Raw genomic sequence first — 17,691 nt, forward strand, 5'->3', positions numbered from 1 at the left:
AACATGTAATAATCTCACTCACACTTGCCAATGTCCCCACCATCTAAGACCCTAAATTCAGAGTACTAAGAAATCCCTATAAAAGATAGCCAGAAAAGAGAAATAGTAGTTTGTTTTTAAAAGCTATCTCTTGGGCTTCCCTGGTGGTGCAGTGGTTGAGAGTCCGCCTGCCGATGCAGGGGACACGGGTTCGTGTCCCGGTCCGGGAAGATCCCACATGCCGCGGAGCAGCTGGGCCCGTGAGCCACGGCCGCTGAGCCTGCGCGTCCGGAGCCTGTGCTCCGCAACGGGAGAGGCCACAACAGTGAGAGGCCCGTGTACAGCAAAAAAAAAAAAAAGCTATCTCTTGGGTAGCAGTACATGTTGGCTGCAACATGCCAAATAGGCATATTCCCTTTATGGGGTGGATTACCGCCTCATGTGTGAGGTCGCCAGATTTATACCGTTCTACAGTTGAGTGGACAAAAGCCAGAGAATTAAGTTTATATAAATCAAAACTGAAGCAATTAAAAGGTATTTACTTAATATTTCACTTTCTGAGAACTAGTTTGGGGCAAGTTCCTAAACCTGGCTTAATCTCCAAAAAAAGGAAAACTTCACATGGGCTGAACCCATGATCTGACAATTACTAAAGCAAGCTCAAGTTGGGCTGACATGGTGGGGACTTTCACTCCCCCGCTTTCTACTAACTTTTTATTCTTTACATCATGACACAACCAAATGAGTTAAAGAGAGTGCCTACTAAGAAACTTTTGGGAGAGGGAGGCAAAATTGTAGGGGAAAGAGTAGCTGAATCAGAGATCAGGCTACTATATTCTAATCAATGTTAGCAATTAACTAGCTTTGTTATCTTGGGCAAGAAGAGAGAGGATAGGTATGTCAATTAGAACACATTACTTACACTTAAAAAAAAAGAAGTACCTTAAATTTCAAAGAATTAAATAACATAGACACATTAAAACAGAAATTTGATGATGGTGTTTCATGTTCCAGAGACAGTTAAACCAGCCCCTCAAATTTGATCAACTAGAAGTTATCCTGTATTCTTACAGAAATATACCAATAAGTGGTAATTCATTTCCTAGGAATTACTTTACAGTCTGATAGTTTAGGGATCCCAGCATTCGGAGATACAGCTCCCTAAACAGTTGGTCCAAAACCTCATTGGATCTTGCGGGCAGCCAATCAATGGCTTGTCTGGTTCCCTCTGAAGGAAGGCTTTAGAGGACTTTCTTCAGTCCAGGTGCCTCTGGGAATAAAGAAGGGCTCAGAGAGGGAGGCTGGGACCTTCCACAGATTTCTATGAGATTGTCTCCTTTTTAAACCTGTGATATACCATGCATTTTGTTGCTCTCCTCAAAATCATCAGAGGGTTTAAAATCTCGTGGACCTTTATTAAGATACTTCTTAATATTGTCATCCAGATACCAGGATTCATTCTCATTAAATACCAAAAACAAGAGAACAAATTCAGAGTCAACGTCGCTTCTCCTTCCCTTTTCATTCAACACTCCTTCCCTGCATGTAATCAGAGGACCCATCAAACCACTATAGGTATCCTGAAAGAAAAACAAACTGAATTAGAAGAGCCTTTGAATAATTTAATAACACTGATTAATTGCTTGTAAGAAAGTCATTGTAAAAATACTAAAAGACTATTGACCAAGGAATAAGTACTAAGAAATCCTGAAGAATAGGGTGATCTTTGTGAAAATTTAGGACTATTTCTAAAAATTTGCTAACAGTGAGCGCTTTTTTTTTTTTTTTTTTAGCGGTACGCAGGCCTCTCACTGTTGTGGCCTCTCCCATTGTGGAGCACAGGCTCCAGACGCGCAGGCTCAGTGGCCATGGCTCACGGGCCCAGCCGCTCCGTGGCATGTGGGATCTTCCCGGACCGGGGCATGAACCTGTGTCCCCTGCATCAGCAGGAAGACTCTCAACCACTGCACCACCAGGGAAGCCCAAGAGTGAGCTTTGTGAGGGCTGAGGCTGTGTCCTTCACTCATAGCTGAGTCTCCAGAGCAGAGCCCAGTGTCTACTACATAGAAGGTGTTAAATAAATATTTGTTGAATAAACAAATGCTTACTTCTATTTTCCTGTGTGCTTTTCAAGTGAGACTGTATTTTTTTATAGAAGTGTAGTTCATTTACAATGTTGTGTTAGTTTCAGGTGTACAGCATAGTGATTCAGTTATGCATATATACACATATATATATAAATATATAATATTCTTTTTCAGATTTTTTCCATTATAGGTTATTACAAGATGTTGAATATAGTTCTCTGTGCTATACATTAGGTGCTTGTTTATCTATTTTATATGTAGTGTGTATCTGTTAATCTCAAACTCCTAATTTATCCCCCACCCCCGCTTTCCTCTTCGGTAACCATAAGTTTGTTTGCTATGTCTGTGAGTCTATTTCTGTTTCGTAAATATGTTCATTTGTATCATTTTTTTAGATTCCACATACAAGTGATATCGTATGATATTTGTCTTTGTCTGTCTGGCTTACTTCACTTAGTATGATCATCTCTAGTTCCACCCATGTTGCTGCAAATGATGTTATTTCATTCTTTTAAATTACTGAGTAATGTTCCATTGTGTGTGTGTGTGTGTGTGTGTGTGTGTGTGTGTGTGTGTGTGTATACCACATCTTCTTTATCCATTCATCTGTTGATAGACATTTAGGTAGTTTCCATGTCTTGGCTATTGTAAATAGTGCTGCTATGAACATTGGGGTGCATGTATCTTTTTGAATTAGAGTTTTCATCTTTTCTGGATATATACCCAATAGTGGGATTGCTGGGTCATATGGTAACTGTATTTTTAGTTTTTTAAGGAACCTCCATACTGTTCTCCATAGCGGCTGCACCAATTCACATTCCCACCAACAGTGTAGGAGGGTTCCCTTTTCTCCGCACCCACTCCAGCATTTATTATCTGCAGACTTTTTGATGATGGCCATTTTGACTGGTGTGAGATGAAACCCAAGTAAGACTATATTTATAGGTATGTACAGATGCTTATATTCCACATCGTATGGGTAAAAGTTAGCTGGATGATTTAGGAATTGATATGAGCCCATGCGTGACTTCCATGTCAAGTTACTCAGCCCTGAGCTTTCTTTTGATGGAAAACTCCCACATTTTCAACTGCCTATTAGCTATTCTACCTGGATGTGCCTCTTGCAACAATTCAATCTGCTAAGCATTTCTAAAGTGAATTTTAGTATTTCCCTCAAACCATTTCCTTCTCCTGAATTCTCTATTTCTGCTAATGATATTCCTTGTCATTTAGTTCAGGAAACTTGATTTCAGTGTTTACTTCCTCCATCTTCCTCACTCCATCCCATCTCATTTGCTATCAAATCTTACATTTCTTTTCCCTTCACAATGCCTCTCCATTCTGTGACTTCCTTTCCATTCTTCCTTTCCATTTCCATCCTTCTAGTGTAGGATGTTAATACCTCACCCTGGACTAGAAATTGGCTCCTCTCTGGTCTCTGCTCTCTGCACCTCCAGTGCATCCTGTTGACAACCATCAGATTAATGTCATCACTCCCATATCTAGAGGTCTTCAGTGGCTTTCCAGTGATGGTCCTACTGAATAAAAGACTAATCCTTGACAGGTCCTGAAGCCCCTCATGTGCTCTCCCAGTGGACTTCTCTAGCTTATGCTCCCTTGCTGCTTTCCTTTTCTACCCTAGATGATAGCCGCACGGGACTCTCAACATTTCCCAAACACACCTTCTACTTCCCTATTTTTAGCTTGACTCATCATGTTCTCTCTTCCTAGACTCTCTTCCCAATGCCTCCTCTATAGCCCTGCACTCCTATAAAACTCACCAGATTCAGAGTTGTAATATCATTATGGGTGTGCACACGTATTATTTTCCCCGAAGATGATAAGTTCCTTCGAGACAAGAATATTTGCAGCCCTCATAGTACCTGGTGGGGTCATTTGCACATCACAAGGGCTCAATAAATATTTGTTGGGATGCACAAAGGAATCAACAAATAAATGTGGGTTTCCCATAATTCTAATATGTAAGTTTCTTTTTCAAGGGTCTGGTATGTTTGAACTCTTGTGCTCTCCAATACAACTCAAGGACATTAATGCAGCCATCTAATATTTAAAATGAAGGCTAAGATAATCCCTCACTTTTTAAAATAATGGGCAATGTTTACATTTTATATCAGATATGACCTTAATTTGGACTTCGATTTATGAAATGTAATTCTAGACTAGTTGTTTTATATACACATACCTGGCTCAAGTTCAATATTGAATCTTTGCCTTTAATTTCTAAGTAAAGTTAGCCTATTTATCATTCAAATATTTTGTAGTTTCAGTTACCAAGTTTACTTGGAGTGTGTTTTCTTTTCTGAGCCCTTTTTCACACATCAAAAACCATGGTATAAATTAAATTTTAAAATATATATTTATTTATGTTATCTATTTTACATATCCACTCTTGCTTCAAACTACCTTGTAAGTTCTAAATTTGGTAATTGAAACATTGAGATTTTATTTTTTTCCCGTATACTTTAGATCAAGTGTCAGCAAACTTTGTTTTTGTAAAGTACCAGGTAGCAAGTATTTTTTACTGTGTGACCCATACCATTTCCATCACAACTACTCAACTTCATCATCAATAATGCAAACAAACAGGTATGGCCATAGTTTGAGACCCCTGCTCTAAACCAATACATCTCTTCACATATACCCACCATAGTTGTGATAACTTGAAGAGTCAGCTTAAAGCCACATCACTTTGAGCATTTTGGTGGCTCTCTCCACCTTACCTTCACAAAGTTTACTGTTGAATAGTAAACCCATGGAATACAATTTGGGTCAGATGGCCCTGGACCGGACCTTTTAGGGACATTCCATCTGTATGTTTTTATTTCTCCTGAAACAAATGAGAAGAAATAGAAAACATTTTTGTTCATGTTACCTCTGTTCCAGACAATTTACCTGAAGAAATACAAGCAGATTCTTCGTATATTTTGGTTAAAGTTTATTGCTGAGTAGAATTGCCCATTCATTAGAAATGTTCCCATTAAATTCACATCTTGATTTTATGCAGGTTCAAAATGATAGATTTTCATTTCAGACTATAGCCTTCCATCTTAGTTTGCCTTTTCTATTATCAACTGATGTTTATTCAGGAAATGAAGACTTATTTTACACCTCAATGGTTTTTTTCCTCAAATTTTGTATATTTTTCCTAAGAGTTATGCTTGAGCATGCTTGAGTTACTGTGGGCCTCAGCCTTGGCTTCTTGTGGAATCAGCAGTGAGCTTTGTAAACTCTCACTGCTCAGGCCTCATCCCAAACCAATGAAATTAGAGTATCTGGGATCTGGTACTAGGGTACCAGTATATTCCTTAAGCTTCTCAGGTGATTCTAATGTGCAGGCAGGTGAGATCTAGTTGGAACCAGAGAGAATCAGAGAGGCCTAGTTTCAAATCCCAACCCTAATGACTTGTTTTCACTCAACCTTGACAAGCTACTTAATCTCACTGACTTTTAGTTTCCTTATTTGTAAAGTGGATTAGTTATCCCAGTTTTCAAATTGTTGTGAGGATTAAATGAAATAAAATACCTAGAATAGTGCCTCACATTGAAGGCAGTCAATAATTGCGAATTTGTATGTATACTAATGACAAATACATGCACTCCCTCTTGTCAGGCCCCATATCTGTGCATCCCCTGGGGCTGACCCAGAGCCTTGCAAAGGAGTCATAAATATATTCATGAATTATCAAGATAATCACATTGTAAAAGGCTCATTTAAATTGTTATCTCCTTTTGAACTGTGTCCCTTCCCCAGCCTATCAGGACAAGCAACCTACAGCTGAATGTGAGTCACAAAGCAAAACAACAGTAATGCTTACATGAAACTTTGCTCCAGGTTTGCTCATGTACCAGTTGGTTAGCGATATAATTTTAGGTCTAGTTTCCATGATTTTCATTGTAGCCCCTATGCCTTGGTAATCACAAGATAAACAACTGATATTTAGCTTTCTAAATGCAAGTGACTACAGGGGTGGTGTTAAAGTTGGAACAATCCATCGTCTACCCCAGCTGGGAGCCCAGTTCTCAACAAAAAGAGGATGCTAAGTAAATGTTTGTTGAGTGATTTAATAAAAAGGAGAAGAAGAAGAAGAAGAGGAAGGGGGAGAAGAAGGAGGAGAGGAAGAGGAAGAAGAAGGAGGAGAAGAAGAAAGAGAAGGAGAAGAAGGAGGAGGAGGAAAGGAGAAGGGGAAAGGGAGGAGGAGGAGAAAGTGGGGGGAGAGGAGGGAGGGGGAGGAGGAGGAGAAGAAGAACAAGAAGAAGAAGAAGAAGAAGGAGGAGGAGGAGGAAGAGGAGGAAGAGGAGAAGGAGAAGAAGGAGGAGGAGGAGGAGGAGGAGAAGAAGAGGAAGAAGAAGAAAAGGAAGAGGAAGAGGAGGAAGAGGAAGAAGAAGAAGAAGAAGGAGAAGGAGGAGAAGAAGAAGAAGAAGGAGAAGAAGAAGAAGGACGGGGAGGAGGAGGAGGAGGAGAAAACTGATAGGGGCTTACTTTTCTTAAAATGCTAGTTTGCTCTCTTCATCGCATGCATGCCCTGATTAAACTTTCTTCTCCAAGTTGCCTGGACTTCCTGCACAAAGTTAGTTTATTGCTCCTACATCTAACCTCTGGGTTCTTCCAAATCTTTCTGCCTTATTAGAGACCCTTGTGGGGACTGAATCCCTCTGAGTGCCAGTAAAAATAATAGTAATAATTTCTCCTTTGCCATGCTCTAAACATTTTTCTCCCTACTCTCATAACCCTCACATCTAGGACTCTTGGAAGGCCAGTCAGCATAGAGAAGTTGTGTCCCTTGCCACTCCTCACCACCAGGGCACAACAGCCTGGGAGGGGTCACACCAGCTTGCCCACAGCCCTACCAGAGCTCCGCACTCCCCATGGCTAATAGGCACCTTTCTTCCTCCTTCTAGAGTTGCTTTCAACCATCAAAAATAAATATATTTAATAGCTTTTTTGATCCATTTTAAATCATTTCCCTCTTCATCAAAGCAAGACACATCCATTATAGAAAACCTAGAAGGTATAAAAAATGTGAGGAAATAGAAAAGATGATCACTCTGCTGTTTAAAATACCACCACAAAGATAAAACCATTATTAACATTTTGGCTTATTTCCCTTCTGGTCTTTCTTCTATGTTTGTATTTTGCTTAACAAGTCTTTCCCATGTTATTAAAACTTTCTTAAATGTCATTTAATGATTGTACAATGGTCCATTCTAAGAATATTCCAAAATTGACTATCTCTCTGTAGATAGACATTTAGATGTTCATGAGAAGTTTCTTGAAGCAACTTCTGATATTGGGAGTAGGGAGTGGCAGAAGTTGGAATAGTAGCCAATAACCATTTTCCTTCCCACAACCCAACCTTGAATAGATACCTTACTAACTTTTTCTAGTGATGCATTAGATTGTTTTCTTTTCTTTATACCTATTTAAATTTTTTTAAATTTATATGACCTTTATTGCAATTATATAGCATTATTATAATGCTATTATGTATTCATCAGAGGTAAAATGGAATATAACTCCCCTGTAATTATACCTATGGTTGCTATCAATTTCATAACTGAAGGTCACAGGGGCTCTTGACATTTATCACAAGCACACTTTAACTGTGTAAATATTATGGAAGCTCCTTAAATTGTGAGCTCCTCTCTCCCTTCAATGCATCTTTTAAAAGCCAGTTGGAGTTCTATCTCCTTTATAAAGACTTCCCTAATTGTTCCTAATTAGACAATCAGTCTTCACGGGTTTTCCTTCTCTGAAATGTTATCAACACTCTCAGATATATTCTTGAAATTCTTCACCACTTAGAATTTCATCTTGCGTAATCTGCACTCTTGCTGAAATGATTCATCTTTTTTTCTTTCAAACTCATTTTAAGCATCTTGAGAGAAATGTGTGGTTAAGAGCTCAGGTCCTGAAGTCAAACAAACTGAGTTCCGCTGTTACTAACGTCTGACCTGGTTAAGTTCTTTACTCCTCTTTGCTTCAGTCACCTGTTAAATGGGCATAACTACCATACTTCATCAATTGCAGGATGCACATTTTTCACAATTTAGCACATCTGATGTCAGGATGTATCTTTCAATCAGTGGCATGTTAAAGTTTAATTGGCAGCGTGTTTTTTCTTTTCTTTCTTTAGTAACAGATAAAGTAATCATGGCCATTACAATTGATGGTATCAGGTTAAATGAAATATGTTAGTGTCTACCACCCCGGGTTATTTTAAGGATAAATGAGTTTAAAAATTTTTGTTTTAAATGTAAAAGCTGGCACAATGTTAACACTGAATATGTGTTAGCTGTTATGTCTTAATACCCTTTAAGGTTCCTAATGGAGCTGTAGGAACTCCATAAGCGCTTGGTCATTGGATGAATGGTGATTTCATATTGGGGTAATGGTTGGAACACACTGACATTACAATGAGCTCTCCAAAACCCTTCAGAGTTCAGAAAAGATCAGAGAAGAGTTGAGTCTGCAGTATTCATCAGGATGGAGCAGATCTGTGGGGTAAGTTACCTGGCTTTGTGACAGGCACTGGGAGTCCCTTCCCACTCTCCATGTCCTCCACTCCGTGGGCTGAGATGGAGTAGGGCCGATTAGCCTTGTTCATAAATATGATCAGGATGGAGTTGCCCACCTCAGCATGAATCATTGGGCCTAAAGGCAAAACACAGACCTGTGTGCATTGTCCTTGCTCTTTTCAACATTGGTGTAATTTACATGTAGGTAGTATTTCACAAAATAAACGAAGGTTAGCATCGTTATTAGTGTATTTCCTCTAGAAGGAGATATTGGCAGCATTAAATATCACCTCATGTTTGGCGATTGCACCAACCAGGGTTCAGATCCTGCCTCCTTCACTTACTTATTGGAGAGGCCTTGAGCAAGTTAAGTGACCTGAGTCAACTTCCTTATCTGTAACATGAGTTTAATAACACCTTTCTCAGAGGGTTACAGTAAGGACTGAAGCACAGTAAATACTCAATAAATGCTTAAACTTTTATACTGCTGAGACATACTCTCCAGGAAAAGCTATAGCCACAGGACATGGTGACTTTTTTTGTTTGCTTGTTTTTATTTCAGAAACAAGTGCCCGTTTTGTTATCATTAAGGCATTGGGAACCAAATGACTATGAAAATATAATGTCAATTAAAATTTTTTTAGTTAAAATATATGTATATTTTATATATATAATTCCAAGCATACTAATGATGTAGGATATGGTGACTTTCAGTTGTAATCCCTCTGTGTGTAACCTTTGGTAAGGCTAAAACTACTCATTATCTGGTTAATGGATATAATAGTGAGGATGCAATGAACTGATGTGTATAAAAGGGATTTCTAAGATAACAAAATTAAAACATATGTATTGATTTGTGATCAAGATAGTGATTTCACCAATGCATGTCCAAACGTCCGATGCTGTTTCTCAGTATTTGAATACCTTCATGAGACATGTGTTCTTCAGCACCTCACGTGTACACATTTCTGTTACAAGCAACCAGCCTGAGTGCCAGTGGAAATAGGCCCACACATCTCTGGAGAGGCCTGCACCCACGTTACTGTGGGATGACCCTCACCCGTGACAGGTGCCTCTTGGTGCCCAGAACGTGCCACAAACCCAGTTTGCTCAGCCACACTGACAAAGTATCATACACAAAGGGGTCTTCACAAGGCATTGCTTGAGAGAGGTGGAAACAGACTTCCATCTTGGAAGCACATCAGACCCGATCTCAGTGGTTCTCAATATGTATTTGCATTCTACATTCACAGGGAGATACACCACGGTTGAGAGTCAGACCACACCCATCCATTCTTCACTGGTTCAAACCATGGTTTTAATTGCTCTTCTGAGAAATGTAGTTGTCTGTCCGTATGAGTGGATGCAGAGTCCACGGATACAGAGGGCCAAGAGCACTAAGCCATTTAAAATAAGAGACTTGAGCATCTTGGTACCCATGGAGGTCCTGGAACAAATCTCCTGTGGATACCAAGGGATAACCTTACTGATGAAAGGCCTAAATACATCTAAAATTTGTTGGATTATTATCTTCAAAAGAAATACTTAGTATGAATCAGAAAGTGTCTGAAAAGCACTCTTTTAATGATAAATCTAGGCGTGTTTTTAAGCAGTAGTTTGGGGTAGAGTTACAGATGGGACATGTGCATACATATATTAAGATCACTATTTATGTATACACGACCACGTAAATGGCACACGCCTTGCTGGATTGGTGAGAGGGAGCAGATGCTTTCTGATTTACCGCCTGGTGGGTCACAGGGAACAGTAATGACCAGAGGCGGGCCTGTCCTGTGCCCTTTGCAGCTTCAGGAATGCAGACCTCTCCCTGAGCTGCAGAAAATGAATAGATGGGCCTCCCGCTCCACTGGCTGAAGTGCTGCTGCGCTTGCCTCTGATGAAGTCGCTGGTTTGTGTCATTTTACTGAGCAAACCAAACGGGGCTTTTTGGGGGGGGGGGTGCGGCACAGCCCCCTCCGCAAGATCAGCACCCTTTCTTCAGAGATCTGTCCACACACAGGGCTCAAAAGAAGGAATGTTCCCATGGGAGATTACTCATTTGGTATGACAAGCAAGCTTGGGAGCTGATGTTAATAGATGGTGAAGATGGATGGGCTGTTTCATAATTTATGAATCTAGTAATCTCGTGGTGCCTTATTTTAATAATAACACACATTACAGCCTTACTATTTATATAAGTTGACTTGTACTTTTAAAAATGGAGACGGATTTCTAAAAGTCCTCTAGATTAGCCCTCTTGTGTGTGTGCGTGTGCGTGTGCGTGTGTGTGTGTGTGTGTGTGTGTGTGTGTGTGTGCTGGCAGTGCACGGCTGCGATCTGTGCCATACCCAGGAGTGCCAAGTGTTCCTCTTGTGGCGGTTGGGCTTTGAGCTCCACAAATTCTCCATTGGTGTATTCCCTGTAAACCACTTTCTTGTACTGAGAGCCAATCCAGTTTTCAGTGTGGTTCATAAATATATGTCCATGTCTGCAAATCGGAAGCAACAGGAATTAAAGTTGTTAGAGGGTAAGAAAACCCTCGAGTGCTTCTGCATGATTCGGGGGTGCACTGGAACAGTGCTTCCCAAATCTGGCAGCAATCAGGATCTCTGTGGGGAGCTGGTTTTTTGCATCAGGCTCTCGGGGAGTGGGACCAGGATTCTGCATTTGAAAGCATCTCTGGGTGCTCAGATGTGGGCAGTCCGGCACTGGACTATGGTCCACTCTTGGGAACCATTGCTCTAAAGCCCTACTGACACTCAATCCCTGACCAGCTTTAGTTAGAGACTCGTAAGAGCCCTTTGAGGTTGCACTTCTCTTCTTGGAACTAACTAACCTCACACACCTGCTCACCCATGCACATACACACACATTCTACCACCCTGCATTCCTCCAGATTTTCTATGTATCATTCTGTCCCTTGTTATGCTTTTCCATTTTAAAGAGCTCAAGAAAGTCTGTGGGCTGTGTATTGTGCATACATATACAAATATATACACGTTGCACGGCTTGCAGGATCTTAGTTCCCTGATCAGGGATTGAACCTGGACCCCAACTGTGAGAGTGCAGAGTCCTAATCACTGGACTATCAGGGAATTCCCTAAATACAGATACAGTTGATTCTTGTTATTCACAGTAGTTATGTTCTAGAGAGTCACCCCAAACACTGAATTAACAAATACTGAACCATTTTTCCTAGGGGAAACGCCGGGTTAGGTCCCTTCGAACCTCGGGTCACAATATTTTCATCAACAGATCAATATAGAACCTTGTTTGTTGTGTGTTTCTGTTTAAAGACATCTTATGCAATAGATATTGCTGATCCATAAATACTGAACTCATGGCCAATAGTACTATGACTCATGCCTGAATGAAGTTTATCTAGCACCTGTATTTACTCTGTAAGGGCACATTACAGCCTTCCCGTGCTAAGGTACCCTAGACAGCACTTCAGCCCCAAGCTGGGGGAGCCATTTTAAACAGCTAAATCACCAACAAAAAGCACAAAGAAGAAAAAAAAAGTGGCACTAAATAGATGACCAAGAGGACACTTGTTTCTGTAGGAGAGCTGAAACAAGAAGGCAGAAGGATGCATTGTTGGTTTGACCTCTGCTGGGAATGTGAACATCAAGGGACATACATTTTTTACTGATTTATTCATATCTGCAAGTGACCACAAAAGCACCACAAGAATTGACTTGGGGGTTACAGATAAATTTCAGCGAGTAGGCAAATTCACACACATGGAATCTGCAAATAATGAGGATCAACTATATATTTTATCTAGCACCAAGCTAGATCATCACAGAAGATAGAAACAAATCTATTGACTTTATCTCCAAATATAGTGTGTCTCATATCCTTCCATTTCCCTACTATTAAACTGCCGACACTCTAAGCCACCTGCCTAATCTAATCACTTACTTGTATTAACTGGAATTGTTCCTAACCATGTTCTCTGCCTCCAGTGCTCCTTTCCTCTCTCTATTCTCTACTCCAGGGGTCCCCAACCCCTGGGCCACAGACCGGTACGGTACTGGTCCACGACCTGTTAGGAACCGGGCCACAGAGCAGGAGGTGAGCGGCAGGCGAGCAAGCGAAGCTTCATCCGCCGCTTCCCATCGCTCCCCATCGCTTGCGTTACTGCCTGAACTATCCACCCCCCTTCCCCCTTCCGTGGAAAAATTATCTTCCACGAAACCGGTCCTTGGTGCCGAAAAGGTTGGGGACCGCTGCTCCACATTGCAGCCGCAAATTTGAGCATGTTGGTCGGTCCTCGTGGAAAAGCTTTTTAAAGCTTCCCACTGGCAGACTCCTCGATTTAGCTCTCATACCCTTTCCCTATCTGCCTCTGCCAACCTCCCAAACCTGGTTTCCTATCATTGCCCCCCCACATGCCCTATGCTCATGCCATTCTAAACATTCACCCTCTTGAGCTCCACATGCCCTCCACTCCTCCAGGCATCCTCTTGCTGCCTTCCTGTGCTGAGAGCACACTTCCACCTCTTCAACTGACCCTCTCTTCGTGTCCCAGCTCAAAGACTACTTCTTCCCAGAAGCTTTCCCTGATCACCTACCCTCTCCCCCCCTTTCCCCCAAGATGGGGCTTCCCTCCCCACAGTGACTGCATGACTCAGTGTGCTTGTCCTAGTGTCTGCCCCATGGACCATGAATTCTGTATGAAAAGGACCTTGTGTGCCCTTCTCAGCACTTTGCACGATGCCTAGCACACAGTAGGTAGTTAACAAATGCATGTATATCTTCTACCCACCACTGTGTGCTTTCCAAGAGAAGAGAATTTTTCTTCTACTTTTATTTTTCCAGGAGTCCTAGTAACGTGTGGTGGCGACAAGCACCGACTCTCGGGCCACCTCTGCTGTTTTCCAGTTTCCCTTCTCTGCAAAATGACGTGATGAGAATCCATCTACCTCCCAGGACTGGTGTGAGGATCATATAAGTTAAGACCTGTAAAGCTGTGTCTGTGTCAGACACCTATTAAGAAACACATACGCGCTTGCTCTATCATCTCACTAGGATGTCACATGGGCCAAAGCTGATGGAATGGGTCAAGTGTGTGGCGAGGGTCATATCAGATAGGGTTTGTAAAAGGCCTAGTAAAATGCTTCGCTCGTGGGGTGTGCTCAATAGATGGCGAGTCTTTTATATACATATATATAATCTTTATTGGACTATAATTGCTTTACAATGTTGTGTTAGTTTCTGTTGTACAACAAAGTGAATCAGCTATATGTATACATATATCCCCATATCCCCTCCCTCTTGAGCCTCCCTCCCACCCTCCCTATCCCACGGCTCTAGGTGGTCACAAAGCACCGAGCTGATCTCCCTGTGCTATGCTGCTGCTTCCCACCAGCTATCTATTTTACATTTGGTAGTGTATATATGTCCATGCTACTCTCTCACTTCGTCCCAACTTCCCCTTCCCCCCCGTGTCCTTAAGTCCGTTTTCTACGTCCACGTCTTTATTCCTGCCCTGTCACTGGGTTCATCAGTACTGTTATTGTAGATTCCATATATGTGCATTAGCACACGGTATTTGTTTTTCTCTTTCTGACTTATTTCACTCTGTATGACAGACTCTAGGTAGATGGCGAGTCTCGTCTGGAATCCCAGGTTAGTTAAATTACATGCATCTCAGTCCACAAGCTCAGGAGTGCTAGGTATAACTTTATTTCTCTATAGCAACCTACTCTCTATTTTCAAATTCCTTCTCATTGCACAGACCCTGGCATTGTGCCAATGGTCCCATTTGTTGCCTTTCTGGGAAAGACTTCCAGGTTCCAAGTTGAGGCAGAGGGTCTGTGCTGACCAGGACAATAAATGTCTCAGGGAAAACACATACTGAGGGGTAGTCTGAAAACTAGAGGTGTCCTGTGATATGGCCTTGGGTCAAACGGCAGAGGCATAGCAACTGGGGTGCAGAGGGGCATTCGTTCCTGGGCTCTGATCTACAGGGGTGCCACAGATTGCCACTGGGATGACTTGGCATTTCATTTCTGTACTGCACTTTTATCTACAGATCTGTTGTATTTTTAATAGGTGAAAATGCTCTCATCTCACTTTGTTTTTATTTATTTATGGGCACAGTCCAGAGTGGCAGGGGCAGGGTACAGACACATTCAGCACCCTCTATCTATCTCTCTATGCAGCTTGGGAGACAATCTCAGAAGACCAAAGCTAGCTCTTCCTGCCAGCCCAGAGGGATGGGGCTGAGAACAGAAATTACACTGAGTTTCAAGAAAGTGAATTTCTTACACACTCATGGGCTAAGATTGTACACGTGACAAAATTATTATACGATGATTTCTTCAGTGATGGCAGCCTGTTAATGAAATCATCATTTTATAAAAAGCAAAATTAATATTCATTTCATTTTCTACTGCAGTATCAGTCTTTAACTTGTATTGGCAGCACTGGTTTAGCAGGAGGGGTGTCTGGTTTAGCAAACTGGCTTGGTGAATCATTGAACGAATTTTAAACCGTCCTGTCCTTGAGGCAAATCTTTTAAAAATGGAGAGTCATTGTGTTTCTTCTTTTGTCCATAAGGTGGCACCATTACATTCTTTGCATTAGCCTGAACCCTCAAAACAGGCCAAGTAAGAAGAGAAAGAAAACAGGTTAATACTCGGAACAGCTGGGTGTGGGAGAATTGGTGGGGGTGGGGGCATAACCACAGAGGATTAGTACGAGGGCTGGGGAGGGGAGGGCAAGGGAAGTGTGATAATAAATATCAAAGAGGAACAAGGGTGTGAAAGTCAGCTTGTGTTGAGAAGAGGATTTGTCCTTCAAAAGGTCTATGTTCAACTCCAACTCTAACAGTGACTAGTTGGACCACTTAACTGGGCCGAGTCTCCTCATCCGTATATGGGACAGTGATACCCAAGCAGAGGGTGTTAACTTTGGGGGAAAGGTCTGCAGGTCTGTGCCTGAGATGCTTCTATTCCTTTCCTCCTTGGCTCTACCCGGCGGCCCTGGTGGGCTTAGGGCAGGGGGCTTGCAGCCAGGTGAGGGAAGGGGTCTTGGGCTATGCCCCTTAACCCTTGGGTGTCTGGCATGATACGCCCGTTTTCCTTCTTTTTTTAAATTTATTTATTTTTAAAGTTTTTGGCTGTGTTGGGTCTTCGTTGCTGCACGCGGGCCTTCACTAGTTGTGGTGAGCAGGGGCTACTCTTTGTTGCGGTGTGGTGGCTTCTCTTGTTGCAGAGCGCAGGCTCAGTAGTTGTGGCGCATGGGCTTAGCTGCTCCGCAGCATGTGGGATCTTCCAGGACCAGGGCTCGAACCCATGTCCGCTGCATCGGCAGGTGGATTCCCAACCACTGCGCCACCAGGGAAGCCCCGTGCTGTGGTTCTTAATCTAGAATCTGATATTTGAATTATTTGGGGAGCTTTTAAAAATACCAATGCTGGGCTTCCCTGGTGGCGCAGCGGTTGAGAGTCCGCCTGCCGATGCAGGGGACACGGGTTCGTGCCCCAGTCCGGGAAGATCCCACGTGCTGTGGAGTGGCTGGGCCTGTGAGCCATGGTCGCTGAGCCTGCGTGTCCGGAGCCTGTGCTCCGCAATGGGAGAGGCCACAACAGTGAGAGGCCCGCGTACCGCAAAAAAACAAAAACAAAAAACAATGCCTGGGTGTTACCCCAGCATCTCATTGCCTCCGCTCATTCATTGGTGCTTAGCATTGGCCGACAGCGCTGCCCAGGAGGGTCAATCTGGTGGACTTTCTGGGTACCAAGTCATCCAAAGAGACCTGCTTTTCCTGACCCAACTCGGGGATCTCTGCCAATGCCTCCTACGTGCTCCCTGGTTGTCCCCCACGGTCAGCGCTCGGCCAATGGCCCCCGCGGTCCTCAATCTACAGCTGCCCATCCTCTCACCCCAGATCTACGCACCATCTCTGCCTCCCTCTACATCCTTTTGTCCTCCCAGGATCACTGTGAGATGGGCCTCTTTGCCTAAACCCTTTCAGTCCAGACGCTCACTCAAAGCCACATTCGCTGGTCCGACAGCCACCCTTGAAACTAGCCAGCAGATGTGGACCGATACCGCCGCGGGAGCGCCCTTAAAATGACTTCAGACCCTTTCCTGGGACGCAGAGGGCAGCTTCCCTAAGCTTTCGTGCCCCTGAGTAAAATCTCTTGTCTGCCAGAACTGGGCAGACAAAACCAGGGCATTTTTAGTTTCCACGTTTGACATGTGCGACCCCAACCGAGAGACTCCGCGGCGGCATCGCCTGTGGTACCTTTCCCATCCTCCGTCCGAGTGCTGCTTTTCAAACTCCCAGTTTTTGTTAGGGGCATAATCCCATTCTACCTCTTCAGCGGCGATGTAAAAGGTTCTTATCATCCCGTACGGCTGTTCAGAAGGGTCCTTGTTGCCGCAGCTGCTGACCTCATATATTTGATTCATGCCTCTCTGGAAGTGGTACAGGGTGGAGCAAAACACCCTGAAGATGCCTGGAAGAGAAATAGCTTGGCGTTGTGTGCGATGCTCGAGAGTTTGATTTGGGTTTGTTAGCAAACCTATGTAATTTATTTCAAAATAACCGATAAGGTGGATTTTTAAAATATCATCTTTATATAGTATTTAAAAATCAGATGCCAAGGGGAATAAATTACTCTGAATATATTTACTTATGGGGAAAAAATACCATCTGAAATTCATTCGTCATGGACAAATAAAACTTGCAAAGTTGTTGCCAACAGATGATTTCTCTGGGTCTTCCCTATTGTACACACCTATTAGAAGATGGTCACTCCTAGAAAATCACTGATAGGTGATGATTATCTTCGCCCCACCCAGTTTAAAAGGAACTCATTATCCATAAAATGAATATTCTAGACAAAATTCAAATTAGGTCACGTTTCTGAAGTCATGACTTTTGCCCTAAAGGTGTTCATAAGCTGTAAAGTGCAATACACAAGTAAGGTATTATTATTAAAGCCAAATGTATTTCTTCATTAAGCCCTTGAGCAGAGGATGGTCTTGTTTCCAATGGTAAGTCTACATGATGCCAGATGAAAAGAAAAACCAACAATCATGTCTGACTGAGAACAATATAATTTTTAAGC

General features: G+C 42.5%; 1 protein-coding gene across 1 annotated transcript in view; it reads right to left on the reverse strand.

Annotated features, from left to right (window-relative positions):
- The window catches only part of HEPHL1 (hephaestin like 1), a 102,139-nt gene that overhangs the window by 7,531 nt on the left and 76,917 nt on the right, over window positions 1-17,691 (reverse strand). The window contains exons 12-16 of the mRNA XM_032639650.1: window positions 16,863-17,076; window positions 10,952-11,091; window positions 8,599-8,739; window positions 4,808-4,914; window positions 1,337-1,559 (exon numbers count right to left, since the gene is read on the reverse strand). Of these exons, the coding sequence (XP_032495541.1) occupies window positions 1,337-1,559; window positions 4,808-4,914; window positions 8,599-8,739; window positions 10,952-11,091; window positions 16,863-17,076 (825 nt within the window). The remainder of the gene's footprint in view (window positions 1-1,336; window positions 1,560-4,807; window positions 4,915-8,598; window positions 8,740-10,951; window positions 11,092-16,862; window positions 17,077-17,691) is intronic.

This window comes from Phocoena sinus, chromosome 8 (assembly GCF_008692025.1).
Source record: "Phocoena sinus isolate mPhoSin1 chromosome 8, mPhoSin1.pri, whole genome shotgun sequence".
Taxonomy (NCBI): domain Eukaryota; kingdom Metazoa; phylum Chordata; class Mammalia; order Artiodactyla; family Phocoenidae; genus Phocoena; species Phocoena sinus.